The sequence below is a fragment of the Acanthopagrus latus genome, chromosome 14, assembly GCF_904848185.1.
Source record: "Acanthopagrus latus isolate v.2019 chromosome 14, fAcaLat1.1, whole genome shotgun sequence".
NCBI classification, from domain to species: Eukaryota; Metazoa; Chordata; class Actinopteri; order Spariformes; family Sparidae; genus Acanthopagrus; species Acanthopagrus latus.
Genome location: NC_051052.1, coordinates 9,065,891 through 9,083,735, shown reverse-complemented (window position 1 = coordinate 9,083,735; position 17,845 = coordinate 9,065,891). Strand labels below are relative to the sequence as shown.

Here is a 17,845-nt window from a genome sequence, read left to right as displayed (position 1 = left end):
ATGAGACAGACTTTGAGATGGGTGGCGAAGCACCACACGCGAGAGCCGCAATAGATTCACAAACAAACAAAAGGCTTTGAGGAAATTCAATGTGTGTGACATCACTGTGCTGGTAACGCACGTTGTCACAGCAAAAAAAAAAAAAAAAGCAGCCATAAATGAGCGCGAGGACCTACTTCTGAAGGAGGTCTGATGTCTATCTGGGGGCGACGTCCTCTAAATCACATCTACGCCGCCTGTAAACGCACAATCTAACTTCGTCTCCTTGGCTTTTAGTCGGCGCTTTTTCCCCCTCCGTTTTATTTCTCACAGAAGTCTGTTTGCTCCTAATGTGAACCTCTTATATAAATTGTGTTGCAGTCCGAAATGTTTTGTTGCGGTCTTGCTGTGGGTTTGGATCCATGTTTAATCTAGCAGCTCTGGGAGCAATCACTTTCTTCTACACGGGAGACAGGCAGACAAGACGTCTGGATCCCTTTATTTCTTTTGTCAGAGGAAATGTCTCTTTTCTCTTGTGGTGTTTAAATGAGCTCAGAAAGACACTTTGGACCCTGTTTTGATCCTCACGCCCTCCCCATGGAGACGGTTTCACCAAAGAAAGACTTAAAGGGGGCTAAAACGTATAAGATCCGCATAATTAAGGCTGTTATTTACTGTGAAAACATGTCAGATTCCTTTCATCTTTATGGATTCCGGGTATCGGTTTTCTTATGCCATCTTCGTGCAAAAGAAGACCATACCCAGCTCTTGTGTCACCAAAGCACCATCCACCACTTGGTTTGATTGACCTGCCGGGTCCCGTGGACTCATTAAGCGTTGAAAAAGACCAGAGAGATTCATGCTCACCACTAATTGAAGTCAGCTCCAGCAGCTGGATGGCAACAATGGGGCCCTGCATGCAGCACTGTACAATCAAAACAAATCACAGCGCGAGGGGACGGCTGTTTGGCTATTGCATGCGCCTGATGCCTTGAGAAATGCTCACCATACAATATATCTGAATGGGTCGCAGATTTAGCCTGATGAGAGAAGACTTCAGAGTTTGTTATGAGTTATGGACGGGGGGAACCGCAGGGCCCGATGGTTTTCTGCGAGCGAGTTTGTCAGGCTGGAAAGGAGCCACTAGAGCCGCCTCCACCCGAGACGCCATGCATTAATACTCTGGCAGCGTTATCCTGATTGGAGAGGGAGGATATCCGATTACCAATTGTAGCGCCAACAAATTCATCCCCCCCCCCCCACCCCCACCCCCAACTCCACACCATAAATATGAAATGTGTTTATCCTGAAGTTCAAATGGTGACATACAAAAGCTTGGGAATGGGCACATCTCACTTGAGCCTGGCCACAGATGATTTCAACATGCAACACAGCGGTATCATTTAAATGCGGACTTCCTAAGACAGACACAGAATGACACTTAAGCCGCGTGAGAAATTCCATTGATGAAAACATCAAGACGTAGCAGCCCTGAAGAAGCTCCTCTACTCAGCCAGTAGATGTCACTTGTGTTTTCTACACTACACCCATTGCTGTTGCAGCAGCGACCGGCTGCTGGTGCAGGTCAGTGACATGAAACAATCTGTGAGCTCTTATGAGATCACACGCATGGGCTCGATAGTTCCTCTTATGCTGATGCTCCTCAGTCAGCTTCTGACGCTTGGCCCTTCGATCCGACCTTGGACAGTATTTGAAAACGCATCACAGCTGAAGAGAACGCTACAATGTCCTGAAGTGCTGATGCTTGAATTTAGTAAACACAGGGTAAGATTACTCAAACATCCTTTCAACATTCATTTGCTCTACGACCTTCCAGTAGTAGAGTAGTCCAGCAACAGCGCACTTCAGTCATTTTAGGGGATTCACAGTTACTGGAAAGGGAGCGAGGTCAGAGAAAGACAGGCATTAAAACACAACTAAGGTCTAAATCAACACGTGGATGCATCCAATCCACCCTCACAGGTGGTTTTTTGTAGAAATTTGTCTAATCGGTATAAAAAGGCCTTTGTGGGTGTCAAACTTGCCCACCGTCCTAATTTTTTGTTGCCCTATCTAGGTTTCCTCCCCATGTCACAACTCTCCTATACTTCCCTCGATTTCCCCCCTTTTTATTTTTTTGTTTTGTTCGCCTGTTAGTCGTCATAACCTGTTTCTGGCACCGTGCAGCCTGTGGTCGACTGTGCAGTTGCGTCTCGTCCTCCTCAGCGAGTGAGAGACGGAAAGAGAAACAGAGAGGAGAAAATTATTTTAACATAACATTTTAACTTATCCAGATGTCCCGTTTCTTACATGAAGTTTTAGAGGACAGGGGCTTTAAAATCCGGCATGTTTATTTTCCTGTCCACCACTGGGGTCGCACCGCATCAATCGCCATCAAGAGGCTGACAAACAGGGCAGTGACTGCAAAGACTCTCGAAAAGGCAGGGGCAAAAAAATTCTTGAATCAACGGTCAATCGTTATTTTCTTTATCTCATTCTTTAAATGTCACCAGATTGCAGGAAACACAGACCATGAATCTCATATATCTGGGGTTGGAGCATCAAAACCCCATTTTGAAGTCTTGAGATTGGCAAGTATGGTGGCTGTTCAGGGCCTTAAAAAAAAAAAAAAAAAGAATGCTAAAACTTGATGCCGCAGAAGTCGACGAAGTCTCTCTCACGTCCAATTTTACATGCAGGTGGTAGACCAATCCTTCCCACTGACTTCTGTGGGGAACACAGCCATAGTCTGGTGACCTTCGTCTTCACGCTAACGAAAATAAACATGTGGTCCGCATGGTGAGGCGGTCACAGTTTGGTTAGGTTTGGGCAACAAAAACCACTTGGTTAGATTTGGGAAAAAGATCATCATTTATGTTCAAATAAAGTGATTGTGGTATTCAGACGCATCTGTTTTCCACAGAACTTAGTAGGGAGGACTGGTGTATCACCTGTACACAAAATTGGAATTAATTTGGTGCAGTAAAAGTTCTGTGTCTTGTGCACATAATGAACAAACAGGGCAGAGATCAAGCACCACAAGTACTGGATCCTACATGCTCCCATAAAGAAACTCAAGAGTGTCATTCACTGTAAACTCTTTCAAATTCCAAACTGTCAGATTGCAACGCAGGCTTACAAACTCTCAAGCCCAAGTTCTTTAAAACTGATTTTATACTGTCTACTTGAAATATCGAGCGTGCTCGTGGCCCATTATGTCAATTTTTGCTCCTTTCTACTTTCCACTCGAGCTCAAATTGATTGACATTCCGCTCTTTCTCTCTTCAGGCAGCAGGGAGGCAGCTTTCACTTATGCGATCACCGCAGCGGGAGTTGCCCACGCAGTGACCACAGCCTGTAGCCAAGGCAACCTCAGCCAGTGCGGCTGTGACCGCGAGAAGCAGGGCTACCACGACTACCAGGAGGAGGGCTGGAAGTGGGGGGGCTGCTCGGCCGACGTGAAGTACGGGGTGGAGTTCTCGCGGCGCTTTGTCGACGCCCGGGAGATCAAGAAAAATGCCCGCCGGCTGATGAACCTGCACAACAACGAGGCAGGGCGAAAGGTACCACACTCCATATATATATATATGTATATATAACATTATATAAGGAAAATTGGGATGGATCGTCCATGATTCTTAAGTTCAAGTACAAGTGCAGCAATGTGACTGAAATGCAAAACTTGGCTGATGCTAAATGGAATTGTGCCGTAGCCCCGCAGTCCATTCATGAATGACTCACATTACGTGAGCATAGAGGATATTATTGCAAGTCTCTCTCTCTTCCTCTCTCATGCTTCTGCACCAGCGCACACACACTGAACCAACCAAAGACGAGAGCAAACTCCCCCCAGAGTGCAGGGTTAGAGTTAAGAGTCAGGATGACGGGGGAGTCACTGATTAGACCGGGACAAACAAGTTCCAAGAAGTTTGCATTACAAGCTTAGTTGCTTAACGATCATACGCTCTTATTGATGGAAAAGTAACTACAGTAAAAGCAGACATGGAGCTGGGTCAAAGGGGCAAATAGTCACCTGTCAGTGTTGTCATCTGAGAATATTTGTATGGCATTATAATAGAAATCTGGCTCAAACCACAGTGTAATTCTATACGTGTATGGTTGCGCAACAGCTCTGGTCAGTTTTCTTGGGCTGTAGCGCCATTATGTGGTCTGAAGAAAGGTAAAGTTAATTACATACTACTCTCGGGGTATGAGTTATTTTCCCCAGGTTTTTGACATAAAGTTGGCATGCCGGACGGCGGGCTTACCAGAAGAGGCCTGAAGGCTATGCGATCGCTATTGACAGTTGGAGACTCAAGCTGTGGACACGTATAGTCGACAAACTAAGGGATCAACGTAAAGCTCCTGTTGGGAAGATAGGGCCATGTGGGGGGGTGGGGGGGGCATTTTGGAGGGATAGTTTGGTTCCGTCCTCTGAGTGATTACCTTTATCTGATGATGAATCATTTCTATCGTGAGGAGAGCGGTCTCTTTCACGATGATCCATAGGGGAAGGGGGGTCACTGAATGGTTTGATGCCATGGCTTTGGTAGTCACCGCCATCATGAAAACACCAAAGGAGGTCCGTCCCTCCAATAGAGTTCCAAGACTTGTTGAATCGATTCCAGGGAGCACTGAAGCTGTTTTTAAGTTGTTCTTTTCCCTCATTCATCACCCGTCTGTAAATGAATCATGCAGACTATATTTCCAGCTCTTAACTATCTCTTTTAATTCACACGGACCTAATTTCTACTCTCTGTAACCAGATCCTAGAGGAGAGGATGAAGCTGGAGTGTAAGTGTCACGGCGTATCCGGCTCCTGCACCACCAAGACCTGCTGGATCACCCTCCCCAAGTTCAGAGAGATTGGCTACCTGCTGAAGGAGCGCTACATCGACGCAGTTCAAGTCGAGCCGGTCCGGGCCTCGCGGCTCCGCCAACCCTCCTTCCTGAGGCTCAAAGAAGCGCGTGGCTACCAGAAGCCCACAGACACAGACTTGGTCTACTTGGAGCGTTCGCCCAACTACTGCGAAGAGGACACAGTCACAGGAAGTACGGGAACACGGGGCCGGCTGTGCAACGGCACCTCCACCCACACAGACAGTTGTAATGTGATGTGCTGTGGCCGGGGCTACAACACGCACCACTACACGCGCATCTGGCAGTGCAACTGCAAGTTCCACTGGTGCTGTTTTGTCAAGTGCAACACCTGCAGCGAGAAATCAGAGGTTTACACCTGCAAGTAGGGATGGATGAAGCGGGAGAGTGGCTGGGGAAGATGGACAGTGACTGAAGACAAGAGGGGTTATGATAAAGTGGAATTTGAAGTGAAGGACTTGGAAGTATTTATTGAACAATTTGCACATTTTTACATCCTATTTTGGAATTCATTTAAGAAAGAAAAAACAGACTCGAGGATTGGGAGAGGATCGGAATAAAAGAGACACAAGTGATTAAAAAAAATAATAATTCTACCACGCTGGTACAAAACTGTGACAAAACGCAGCATGTTGCATTGAAGGGATGTGATTTTCTGTTTTTCTTGCCTCCAGCAAGGCAATGTTTGGAAGACAACATCTTGTAAAGATGTCGCTTACAGATGTCTCACGCAAGAGGAACAAAAACAGCAAAGACTATTGTTGGATCTTGAGAAGACTTTTGTTACACGGCAACTGGAAAAGCTATGATAGCAAGAACGCTTCAGACTGCAATGCAGGAGGACAGGGTTGGATGACGGCAGTGAAATACTTTTAACTGTACACTCACACTGTATTCTGTTCGAACACTGAAATTAAACAAAATTATTTATGTATTTCAAACCTTAAGTCTTATAGGACAGTTTTAACATTTTTCCTCTTTTATCATCTTCAGTTGCTACTGATACATTTCAAGCTGGAGTCACATTTACAGCCACTAAACAGCAAAAATCCTCTGCTATTTCATTTTGTATCCATTATCATTTGTCGGTGCCATATTTTGGCTATAGTTATTTTTCCTTGCACTCACATATTCACATTTTTCTCTTTTTCATGGGATATCAGTAATTTGAGGGTTGTGCTGTCGAGTGCTGTGCTGACATCTCTCTCATGGACATGGCCCCCCCCACCATCCACCGAGCTCAGAGCCTTTGTTACGCCAAGAGTCAAACAGGCAGAAAATACCCCCAAACTATTTTAAGCGCCCAACCTGTCAGTTCGAAACGGCACTTTCCATCCCGACCATGTTCACTGTTTTGTTTACGGAGGGCTCTCGACTTCTGAGAAAAGCATGTAAGCCTCATTGGAACTCCATAGAGGTGCAATCAGGTTCAGATACATCCAACATTCCCATGAACAGCAGAGACGTGGAATTCCACATGGTGGCCTCTGCTTACACAAGGCCTTCCAGCGCGGTTAAGGCCTGCCTGGGTGGATGGCATGTGCCCTAACCACACAGAAGGGGGTATGAGAGGATCAAAGGCCTCAAAAAGCTATTTTTGGACAGCACCCTTAATGTATTCAGAAATGTTTATTTAGGCTTTATATAACTTACAAAACAATTTGAAGAGTATATTTTTATATGAGGAACGTGGCACTTTATGTCATTTATAGATGGGAAGGAAAGTCACTATTTACAAGTGTTTTCTAATGTCATTGTTTTCAGCTTTGAGAGCTATAAATTATTTGGAATTTATGTCTTTGGATCAAAGTTCCTGAACTGTAAATACTCCACGTGTTTTGCCAAAGTAGCCCAGATTGTCTCTCTCCATGTGTTTCCCTCACAATTCGACGTAGCTCATTGCCGAGTGATTCATTAAGTGTTGGAAAGTTGAGGAAATTTTGTAGAAACCACTGTGTATTTGAGCAAATGCATGGATAATTAATAGGAAGCTTTTCCGATCGACCAGATTTCTATGTTTCCAGTTGTCTTCATTGCCTTTTCAGTAAACGGGAACAGCTGACTGCATCCTTGAAGCGTTGAAGCTGTGACTTCAGATACAGCTAACTGAAGTTTCTTTATTTGTTCTGTGGCAAAATCAAAGTCTGCTTCACTCACAAACATGGACGGTTGTATTTTTTCTTTTTTACCAATAAAATTTGAGCATCCTTTTTTTAACGCTTCTTGAGCTTTATGTCACGTGTGGCCTTTACTGGCTTTATCAAAAACATTACAAACAGCTTTTTTTTCCACACACACATACTTTATTAGCATTATATAAACATTATTTCATCCAAACATCAGTATATATTTTACACCCTGACAAAGTTTTTTTTTTTTTTTTGCAGAAGGCCAGTAGAAATCCAGAAGGCACCAATACAATTTAGTAGAGGCCTGTGGTAGAAAACGCTGATATGGGAAACGCAAAAACTTCTGGCCTCGACTGATGTGGCGCTAATGTGTTAGGAGGTGAGCGCACGGCCGCGGCTATGCTACCTCATTCAGCCCGGCTGACTCGCACAGCCTCTTTCCTGTGGGGCTGAAAAGCATTGCAGCCAGTCAGTCGAGCGCAAGTAACGGCTGTTTTGTTAGCCGTCTGAAATCCTGGGGACCGGAACCGCATAAGCTCCCTTCACTATGCCGGCGGATTGAGCGGAGAGTCCAGCCGATTGTTTCAATACATTTTGTCATTAAAAATCAGTGGCAGAGCAAACAGGGTGGAGCAGGGCGTGGGCCCGGCCAGCAAAGCACTGCATTGTTGAGGTGTCAGGACCGTTCAGCTTATCCAGCAACGGGAGGAGCAGGGAGGGATGTCATTCTGCCAACTAATGCTTCTGGTCTGATTCACTCACTCACTCACACTTCGGATGTACACTTTTAGTATGCTCTCATCCGTCGTCTGCTAATCCAGGATTACTATCTCTTTTCAAAAGAAGCGCACACACGCAAACACACAGCTACAGCTAAGTATAAAGTACAGTATTCACTAAATCTCTAAGAAGGACTGTGGAGTCTGGTAAAACTCATAGATAGCTTGTGCAGAGCGAAGAGAGGCAATTTAAGGTGTAAAACATGTTATGAGTTTAAAGGTGGTTAATGATGTATGATGCATGCCGTAAGCTCTCATGCCTTATTTAGTCCTAATACTTTGCAATAGGGAAGAAATAGAGGATTTAGAATATGATGGAGAAGAATAAGATGACATTCACTGAACTATGTTGAATATAAAGCGCACTACTGTTATGACCTTAATACAGGAAGCTTTGCAAAAGCAAGCAGAGATGCAGCTCATACGTAGTCCTGTCACCATAATTAATTCATCAATTTATTGTAAATATTATCTTAAATATCTTACTGACTTATAGATATACATATTTGCAGTATATTTCCTGTTAAGGAATGAATGACTATTCATCTGAGGCAAATGTTTAACATAAATAGTGGATTTTTGTTAGCAGAGAGTCTTACTAGTTTTACTAATAGCTTTGGTTGCGTGGCTTGATTTTATTTATTGGTAAGTTATTTTGGATATTTCATATTTTGATGTTAAGATTAAGAATTAAAGGTTCATTGCTCTATATTGCTCAACATTATATCAGTGGCATTAAAAGCATTTAACATAGCAATAATATTGTTTATCACAATTATTTCTGGGACAATATATAGAAAAGTAGTTATTGTGACAGGCTTACTCAGACTGAGCATTGTTTTTAAATTACAAACATGCATAGCTTCAGTTATTAGTTTTTAGTATTGCATTCTGCACTTAGCTGCCCTTATATTACTAATACCTGTTTAAATAAGCAGTTATTTGAAGCGTTTGAATGAGAATAAAAGTGTCTCTGTCCCTCTGGCAAAGACACCGCCCATAGACTAGGTAAGGCGGTGAGGGGGTTGATTACATCATATTTTGGTCATTCTCTGTTTCGCAGTTACTGCGGCAGAAGTCACTATGGGCCTGAGATTAAACCCCAACCCCTGCTGGTAACATCAGTGTCTGTGAAAGTGAAAAGCCCAGACACTGTGGTGCTCTTTGTCTTTGGATTAAAACACAAAGAATCGGCCTTGCCAAAAGGTACCAGCAGGCGCTCGCCGTTCCAACACTCTTCATTTCCCACACCCGGGTCAAGACAAAACAAGACCGCCTGCTTCTTTACCAGGGGACCCCATGGACCTTTTGTTTATCAAGAATAACTTAAGCCCTATTTGGGCATGAGTGCAATCATCACTGAGGTAGAAAAGTAATTATACATACTTCTCTGACAGAAAAATCTCATTCAAAAGCGCTTTTTTGCTTGATATATCGGCAGTGTGGCTGTCAATTACACTGGACAGGCACAAAAGTTAGGAATTGTTAGTGGACAAGTAATTCACCAGCAGATGAAGCTTAAGTATTAGGTAACATTAATGTGGCTTGGAGAACAACAAGAGAGCATGTTCACACGTGTATATACACATGTGCCTTATCCTTTTCTAAATAAATACTTCACATGAGAACCTGCGTGCAGGGCTGGAGGACCTCCTCTCTCTTGTTTGCTCCTGAGGCTTTACGAGTCTTTCCTCACAGTTTTGAGCAGCAGGCTTCCATCTCGCTCCTCCACCAGGAAACCCAACTCCCTGAGCGCTGAGTAGTCTGCACTGCCACGGCGTTCCAGGGAAGCAACCAGCTCCTGGTTCTGTGTGTTGCGTTCCAGGAGGTTCCTGATGGCGAAGATAGCCCACTGGCTGATAACTGCAGGTGTCCGGTTAAGGAAAGCAATGACTGTATGGTATTTAGACTGTTTTTTTTAATGGTTTCCCCAATGATGAAAATATCAATTGGAAATATAAACATAACTTCAGTCTTAAAAATGAAGCATAATCCTCAAATATTGTTGGCTGTCAAGTATTTGTCATGCTTCAACAATACAACATTGTACCACTTTCATAAAACGTCAACAAATTCTACCTAATGCTGGACACACAGTTGCAGCGCAATAGTACATTTACAAAATCAATTTCATGAAAAAATGTGGAGAAAAAAAAGTGATATACGTAGACAGATAAAAGATAGAGGGGGTCACAGTCAGTTAAACATTTCTAACAAATTCATGAGTGTCTGGTATTTGCCTTAGGTCAGTGAGTACACACACAGGCCAGTAAACAAATGAGTTTCACAGACAGGTTATGTGTGTGATAGAAAACATTCCCAACTCACCCCTCTCAAGTTTCCTGTGTGAATCCAAAGGCCTTTTTTTTCTATAACAATCTTTTTCTTTACAGAAACAAATGCTGACACCTACATAAAAAAGGTGGACGGAGTGAACATTGTGTATGGGAGAAAGGCACAAGGTAAAGGCTCCGCTCAGACTACTGACCTGGTTCAAGGACAACCTGGCACGATGCCCTCACTTGAGCCTGCTAATACCGACTGGTAGCAGGATACCCAGCGTGGGCTTGACATGAGAACAGCTCAGGGGTGGAAGCTCACTGACCAGCAGTAAGACAGAGATCAAAGTATTCCCAGTGACCTTACAGTATATAGTTATCATTGTCTCTGACAAACCAAAAGGCAAGCCTTTTGATAGATCACATCTATGCTCAGCTAAGCCAGTTTGGCAGAAAGATGTTGATTCAAGTATTTTAGAAGCTGCAGAGATGTTTTTGTATTGGATTGCATCATATTGAGAGGTTTGAAAACATTCTGCCCCCTCGTGTAGATAAATAGGGGGCTGAAAAAATATTAGAAACACCTATCAAAATGCAATCTAATACAAAAGCACCACTGTGGTCTAAATAATCACCACAGAACTGACTTGGCTCTCTGATAAAGAGACTGCACAAAATAAGAAGTTAGCATTTACAAGCAGCTCCAACTTATGTAATGAACCAGCTGTGAGCAGAGATGTATTGAGAGGTGCTGAATGCTATGCGAAAACTTCAGCACATTATGCTGGCCAGCCTACACACACTGCAGCAATCAAGGCTTGATGCAACACTTATTTCTAGTTACAAACACACCAGCCTCCCTGTGCAAACATGCCAAGTTCAATTCTTAAAGTGCCAGTAAAAGATACACAGCGGTTATACCGGCTTCTGGGCAGAAAAGCGAACAATGATTTAGATAAACTTGCAATATATGTACATAAACACAGATGTGTTTGTGTTTCCAGATCACTGACTTGTGCTAACAAAGGATACAAGGGTTGTTGCTGTCTATGTTGCAGTTGTCCAAGATGAGGGGGATGCCTTCCAGTTCTCTCACCTGAGGAGACAAGTTCAGTAGGATGTTAAAGAATGGACAGACAGAGAAGTCTGTTTCTACTTTTCATGTCTGGTATCACTGGACATTTTCTAGTTGTTTTGACAATTTAATACCAGTTCTGAAACAATACTTTCGCAGTCTCTTTAAACAATCTGTACAGAATAGCAGAATCTGTAGTCAAGGGGCAAGATTTTGGTGTTGGAAGCATTTTGGTTTCCGTTTGTTGTTCGCGTGCATTGACCCACTGTGTTTAAGCGGGAAGCAGAGGGCATTAACCAAAATGCAATCGAGGAACACATCAGCTATTATCTGATTGAGCTTAGTTTTTTTTTTTTTTTTTTTTTTAATAAATCTGAATTCAAATGCAGATTAGTTATTCATCTCTCAACTCAAAATCCATTCTCGCATCTCAAATTGCTATTTGGAATGTAGACAATTACTGACGACCAGCTGTCATCTGTAAAAGGTCAAGTGAATAGGATTTATGGAGATTTATGGGCAAAAATGGGGTATAGGGATATAATTTCCATCATTATGTTTTCATTCCTGTATAGTCACCTCAAACCAAGAATGTTGTTGCTTAAGAAGAATAAGCCTATTATATCGATGAGGAAGACAGTAGCCTGAAAAGGAGAAAACCAACACTGACTGTAGCGAGGGTTTTTTGCGCTTTTAGCAGCCATCACAGGGAAGAGTAAGGCAAGGGGTGTTCAGTCTGAGATCTCACCATTAGAGGCCACTAATTTTTACATAATGGACCATTCATACCAGTTCTGAAACAACAATTTGGCAAATTTCATAGCTCAAGAGAAGCTAATTTCCAGTGTTTAATCGGAGTATCTGTATGTGCTTTGTGATTATGTGATGTACCAGGACATTCTGTATTTTCTTGTTAAATCATTCTTGGGACAAAAGGTAACCTGCATTTTCAAAGCAATTTGTGAGAGTAGTACCAAAAAGCACTAATATTTTTCACCACACAATTCTCATATCAATGACCCAACAACGCTTGGAGAGTGAATTGTAGGAACTGTCAAGCTGTGCAGTCGGTAATCACTTTTTACAGAGAAAACAAAGTACATATTCATTCAAAGGCAAGAAATCTTTTTGACCTAAGTGTACTTCACATTGCTGCAAAAGCACGAGTGTGGTTGGGGGTTAGTTTAAGACCGTCCCAATGGGGTGATCTGCTCTGTATCATGTGTCTAATTCTATAGGCTTAATTGTTGTCTTTGCGTGCTGTTGCCCTTGTGGTTACCCTCCAAACAGACTTCTAGGAGCTCCAAGACGAGACGAAGTGCTGAGTTTCAGAAAATGGAAATGTCATTTACACTGTCAAAGAAACAAAGTCGCTGACTAGCGCAAGCACCCAGGTCTGCATTTTCCACTTTCAAAATAATTGTCTGAAGTTGCTTACATTATGTCCAAACCGATAAAGCGATGAATATCTGGACACTGACTGCAGCTCCGTACATGCAGTTCAGCGCTTTGCATGCACATCTGAAATTACAATCTCTCCCGAAGGTGAACAGAATGACAATTGGTTTACTGGAAGAGTTCTTAGTGAAAACAGATATGGGGTGATTTCTGACCACTGACAGACCACAGATCAGCATCCATAAATATTATAGAGAGGCCAACTGAGGGTGGCCATCCCACAAGCATTCCACAAATCTGTTTCTATTAAGTAGGACTGAGTCTATAATGTGCCACAGACAGAGGCCCACTCCTCCCAGTCCACATCATTTTTCTATCTGTGCTTTATGTTAAAAGTGAGATGCTGACAGATGGCGATGGAGGGGAACTGATAAAAATCACTAAAGCGAGGGAGGAAGTGTCTCACGTTTCAGTGCTAAACCAAACTGTTGTGTTGAAAGAGCTCGTAAGCTTGCAGTGGCTGGAACACACAGCCTCGTGCTTCATTAGACGTTAGACTCATTTGCGGTGCTCATTCCCTGGAGGTCATGTGGTTTGATACAACAGCTCATTACTAAAGCCGGCACTTTAAACATGCTAATTTAGAGCAGAGACAGGTCTGTCAAAGCAAGACACACAGGGCCCCTCAGACCTCCTCTTGACCTGTGACCCCCCATTGTGTTAGACTGATCAAGGGTGCTCACTATATCTTGAGGGGCCCCAGATCCCATTAGAGGAGGGATCCAAGTGAATTCAAGAAAAAGAATTCAAATGAATAACAATAATTAACACTTAAGTATGTTGTTGTTTTGGGTACATGTGTTTTTTTCCCTATCTATGGGGAAGTAGATACGTAGGAGAATTCAGAAGCAAATAAAAACAGCAATATCAATTTATGTTGTGTTTTATCAATTAATTAATGTCTACATTTATTTGCATGATTATTTTGCTGCAGAAAATAGAAAAATATTTTTCTGTTGTTTCATCCATCAATGAATTAAATCCAAACCTTGTTCTGGTTGTTGGTGTTGTTGTGACACAGGTTTCCTATCAGCCTAATGAGGTGGGCCTTGAAGCTGATGACAGGAGACTGGTCTCCATCTCCACCGAAGGAGGAGAAGTTTTGTGCAGAACTGAAAACATTCTTGCTGGCCTTCCCGATGGCATGCACCTGCTCCAGGAGCTCTACAGAGAACGCGTTAAGGGTGAAAAGAGGAAAGGCACACAGAGTATGGAGATGAAATTCAAGCCATTAGATGTAATTACTCTAATCATGGATTACAAATTATCAGTAGATAATTTTACTTTAGATATGTTGTTTAAGCATCAAGTTTTTATTTGGATCTGGATCTTTCACCATTTCAATGAGTGTCTACTGTGCACGAAATCACCCAAAGACGCCCAATCTGACCAACAAACTCAAGTTGGGTCAGAGAGGTTGTGTGAGTGTGAGTTTTAATTTACCAACAGTGGTCATTAGAAGGTCAGGATGGTCCTGCAGGAACATGAACTGGCTGCAGTCTGAGGTCATCTCACACAGCACGTCCAGTAAACTTATCACTGTCAGTGCCTCCTGCAGGACCTAGAGGGGATTGCAACAAACAGGTGTTGGTCACATGGAGGATGTTGTGTGAGTTCTTGTTAGGGAGGGGACGTATCAGTTAGAAACTGGAAAACTTAAAGTCAAACAAAGCTCTCCCAATAGCACACAGTTTACTCGATTGAACCTGGTTAACATCCCATACCTCCTCACTGGAGACAGAGCCAGTGGCGAGCGTCAGCACGGCTCCACAACCTTTCTGGAAGGTACTAGCCAGGAAACGAGCCACGCTGGGTGGGACGCCACACTCATCTGAGTCCTCCTCTCTCAGCTGGGCAAAGAGCAGCTCTAACAGGGTAACTCTGGAGTAAAAACATGCACACACATCTTTATGACACACATTAGTTAGCAGCTTCACTCTTATTGTCTTTATGCAGAAAATAGTATTTTTTTGATGTGTGTCTACAACCCTTGGAATTGCCTTGTGTCTAAATGGTGCCCTTTAAAAAACTTGCCATGCCTTATTAAGCCACAAAAGTTATTAGTACACCATTGTCACTAGTAGTTTTGAGCTTTGATGCAAACAACAGGCACTATTTATTAAGTGTTATTGAGGGAGAATCACTATTCTTGTGGTATCACCATATTAGCAGGCCCATACCTTGCAAAGCATTGTAAGATCATAACTAATTTATAACAATTTCCTTACTTCAGGGCTTGAATTAGTAGGTAATTTGAGGGAAAGCTCTTAATGTCAAAGTGTTAAAGTCTTAACGTTAATGGCCTCGTAGTGATAGGATGTGGTCATGCAGAATAAAACACTGTTAAGTGCTTTAAAATGACTAGTAAAAAAGCGAATAGGCTATTAATATGCACACATATAAGCAAATAGACAATGGTTAATATACCCTGATATGAAGTGTTTCCATTTTTCTATGTGTACTACTACTCCATCACAGGCAGTATGAGCTTTTCTTGGTACAATGACTTGCTATTCTGCAAGTCTTTTATTGGGGATTTGATGGGGCCGTGTTTATTACGGGATCAGTTTCTGTATAATGTAACCAAGTGACATTTTCTCTCTGTCACGACATTTAGAGGAAAGTACCTTTCATGGTGAGACATCCCAGAGTACATGCTTTCCACAAGAGCTGAAGACTTGAGGAAATGTTGGGTGGCAATGATAACCCTGTAATTGAGCAAATACGAAATATAAGTCTTTATAAATTAACAATGGCTTTACACACACCATCACAGACACAAACTCTTACGTCCAGTCCAGGTCCGGCTGGGTCCTGCAGAGCTCCATCACCCTGAGAGCCACCGGGATGTTCTGTGGCTCGGACAGTTCCTCCACCTTGGCTTCATCCAGACATGTGTGGAGCACCATAGAGGCGTAGTTCACCGCCTTCTCATCGTCAACACTTAGCAGCTGTCTGTTAACACAGGTTCCAGTTGATTCAATGTGTGAACAAATGGCTTGGCTACAAAATGTCTGCAATAAAGCTTCCACAAATACAAATACTGCTGCAGAATGTGTGCTTGTGTGAAAAACAGTGTGGAAGAGACAGAGAGCTGTGGATGAGACGCTTAATACGTATATAATGTAATATAATGTAAATCAATCAGTCAATAACTATAGCATTAGTATCATAGTGTTTATTCAAAAGTGATGCTTAACATAAACTTCAACTGTAGCACACAAAACTTACAGGAGGATATTTGGGAAACTCTGCTGCCAAATGTCATCTTTACACATTTGGTTTCCAACGGCCAGGTTACCGAGAAACTGGATCCCACAACGAAGAGCTGGGCCATGGAGGATGATTGAAAAAAAACAAAGATGAGAATCAGGAAAACCTGCAAAATGTTATTATCTTATGAAGGACACCTAATTTCAGACTTACGTTCAAGTATGTCATCTCTGTTCTCCAAATTTGGGATCCGAAGGAGGCTCAGCAGTTTAAGAGATACATCAATGAAACCAACCTCCCTGGAGAAAAGGGGAATTACATTATTTGGATCTTTCCAATGCTCTCCCATCCACTCATCCTAAACAGGCCCATTATTGTATTCATCCTCTCCAATATCTCATTAACAATGTATGAATCTTGAACTACCTGAGTACACTCTGGTTGCGAGTGCTCTGGACACAGGCGTTCCTCTGAGCCCTGAAGCACTCAGCGCACAGCTGCAGCTGCAGGGCGGCAGACTGCAGCTCCTCATCCTCACTGCTGACGGCCTGCAGCTCATCATACAGTCGGGACAAGACCTTTAAAAGGCTGGAGAAGGCCTCCTCCTCCACGGCATCTCTGGGACAACACAAAGGGAAGGCAATGTGGTTATTTCAGTGCAACAAGGGGAGAGATGTGGATTTGAAGTTGAATGTCACAGCAGACATTTCAATTTGACAAAAACAGGTGCAACTTTACTATGAAACTGCTGCTGTGCATTGTAATAACTGCCTGTACTGACCCATCATTACTGTCGTTACTCCACCCTGCCCTGATAACTATCTGAACACACAGAGCTACAGACAGCTTTTAAGCTAAATAACTGTTGTAGTAAGGTCAGGAAAGTAAATATATCATAGTTTGCTATACTGCAGTGAGGTGGTTAAATGAACACCCACCTTAATGGTTATTAAGACAGACCTGGACTGAATGACGCTCGTAATAACGGACCCCTAATGTTAAGCTGGACGCTATAATCGACGGGACGTAGCGTTAGCTCGTAAGCTAACACCCTCAGTTTCCGTTCAACATGCAGTAAATTACTTTGTCCACACCTGTAGTCCTTGTCCCGTAACGCAGTGGTGAATGTTTTTAGGACCTGCAAGTGTTCTGAGCGGTGTTTTTCATTCAAAATGCCAGCGAAAGACGCTGGGATGTCCATGTTGCTGTTGATGATAGCTGCCATGTTTTCCCGATTCACGCCTGTGGGCGGGACTTCCGGACAAAGTTCATACACGCTATTGGTTCAGTCCGGGATCAAGGCGGAGTCAGAGCATGTGCTGCTGTTTTCACACAAATGTCAAGTCACTGAGGCTCACTGAGGAGAAAGCTCTGGAGATGTTAGTAATTCTCGACTTGGGCTGTGGATAGCAGAAGAGGAAAGTAACTAAGTACATTGCTTCAGAGCTGCCTGTACTTTATTTGATCATATACTTCATACTTTGAATCCACTTTAGCTCCATGGCAAATATGGTGCTTTTTACTCCCTCACATTTATTTGATTTATCTATTTGAATTCACTTTGTAGATTGAGATAAATAGAATACAATCAATTGATAAATGTAATGTGTTAAAGGCATGCACTCTAACACCCCACCTTTATCAGCTGCAACGTCAAAGTAATGTACACATGACTGCATCAGTGATTTTACTACAGTAATGTACTTTATCCTTAAATGGTCAGTACATAATGAGTAACTTAATTTAAGTTTATTGTGATGCTAATACTTTTGCACTTTTGCACGCACTATTAGAGAAGTGTCTTTATCATCTTCTTTCATTCATTTACACATTTGTTTGCATTGTTGCTATTAATAACTCAAAGAAGCGTAACCAGTAATCTAATTCGGATCTGTCTTTATTACTGACAACTTTGGCTTCAACCTTATGCACAAAAGGACATTTGTAGCTAGATGAAATCTAAATCTGTACCATTTTCTAATAAGGCAGCCTTTATAAAGGGCTTTTAAATGGGAATTTGATTTTGGATGATGGATCGGTCATAACCCATTCATA

At 42.6% G+C, this 17,845-nt stretch overlaps 2 protein-coding genes across 5 annotated transcripts in view; one reads left to right on the top strand and one right to left on the bottom strand.

The window, feature by feature from the left end:
- wnt7ba (wingless-type MMTV integration site family, member 7Ba) overlaps positions 1-9,126 on the top strand; it is a 28,781-nt gene extending 19,655 nt beyond the window's left edge. For all 4 annotated transcript variants that reach the window (XM_037121271.1, XM_037121269.1, XM_037121270.1 and 1 more), the window contains 2 exons: positions 3,268-3,542; positions 4,746-9,126. In XM_037121271.1, the coding sequence (XP_036977166.1) occupies positions 3,268-3,542; positions 4,746-5,225 (755 nt within the window). In that variant the 3' untranslated portion in view covers positions 5,226-9,126. The remainder of the gene's footprint in view (positions 1-3,267; positions 3,543-4,745) is intronic.
- A 139-nt stretch (positions 9,127-9,265) lies between these two features.
- Positions 9,266-17,046, bottom strand: atxn10 (ataxin 10). Its single transcript, XM_037121267.1, has 11 exons — positions 16,885-17,046; positions 16,217-16,408; positions 16,004-16,089; positions 15,809-15,905; positions 15,368-15,532; positions 15,205-15,285; positions 14,302-14,458; positions 14,021-14,138; positions 13,566-13,741; positions 11,077-11,140; positions 9,266-9,628 (listed from the first exon to the last, which is right to left on the bottom strand). The coding sequence occupies exons 1-11, from the start codon at positions 17,013-17,015 to the stop codon at positions 9,444-9,446; spliced, it is 1,452 nt and encodes a 483-aa protein (XP_036977162.1). The 5' UTR covers positions 17,016-17,046; the 3' UTR covers positions 9,266-9,443.
- Positions 17,047-17,845: the final 799 nt, after the last annotated feature.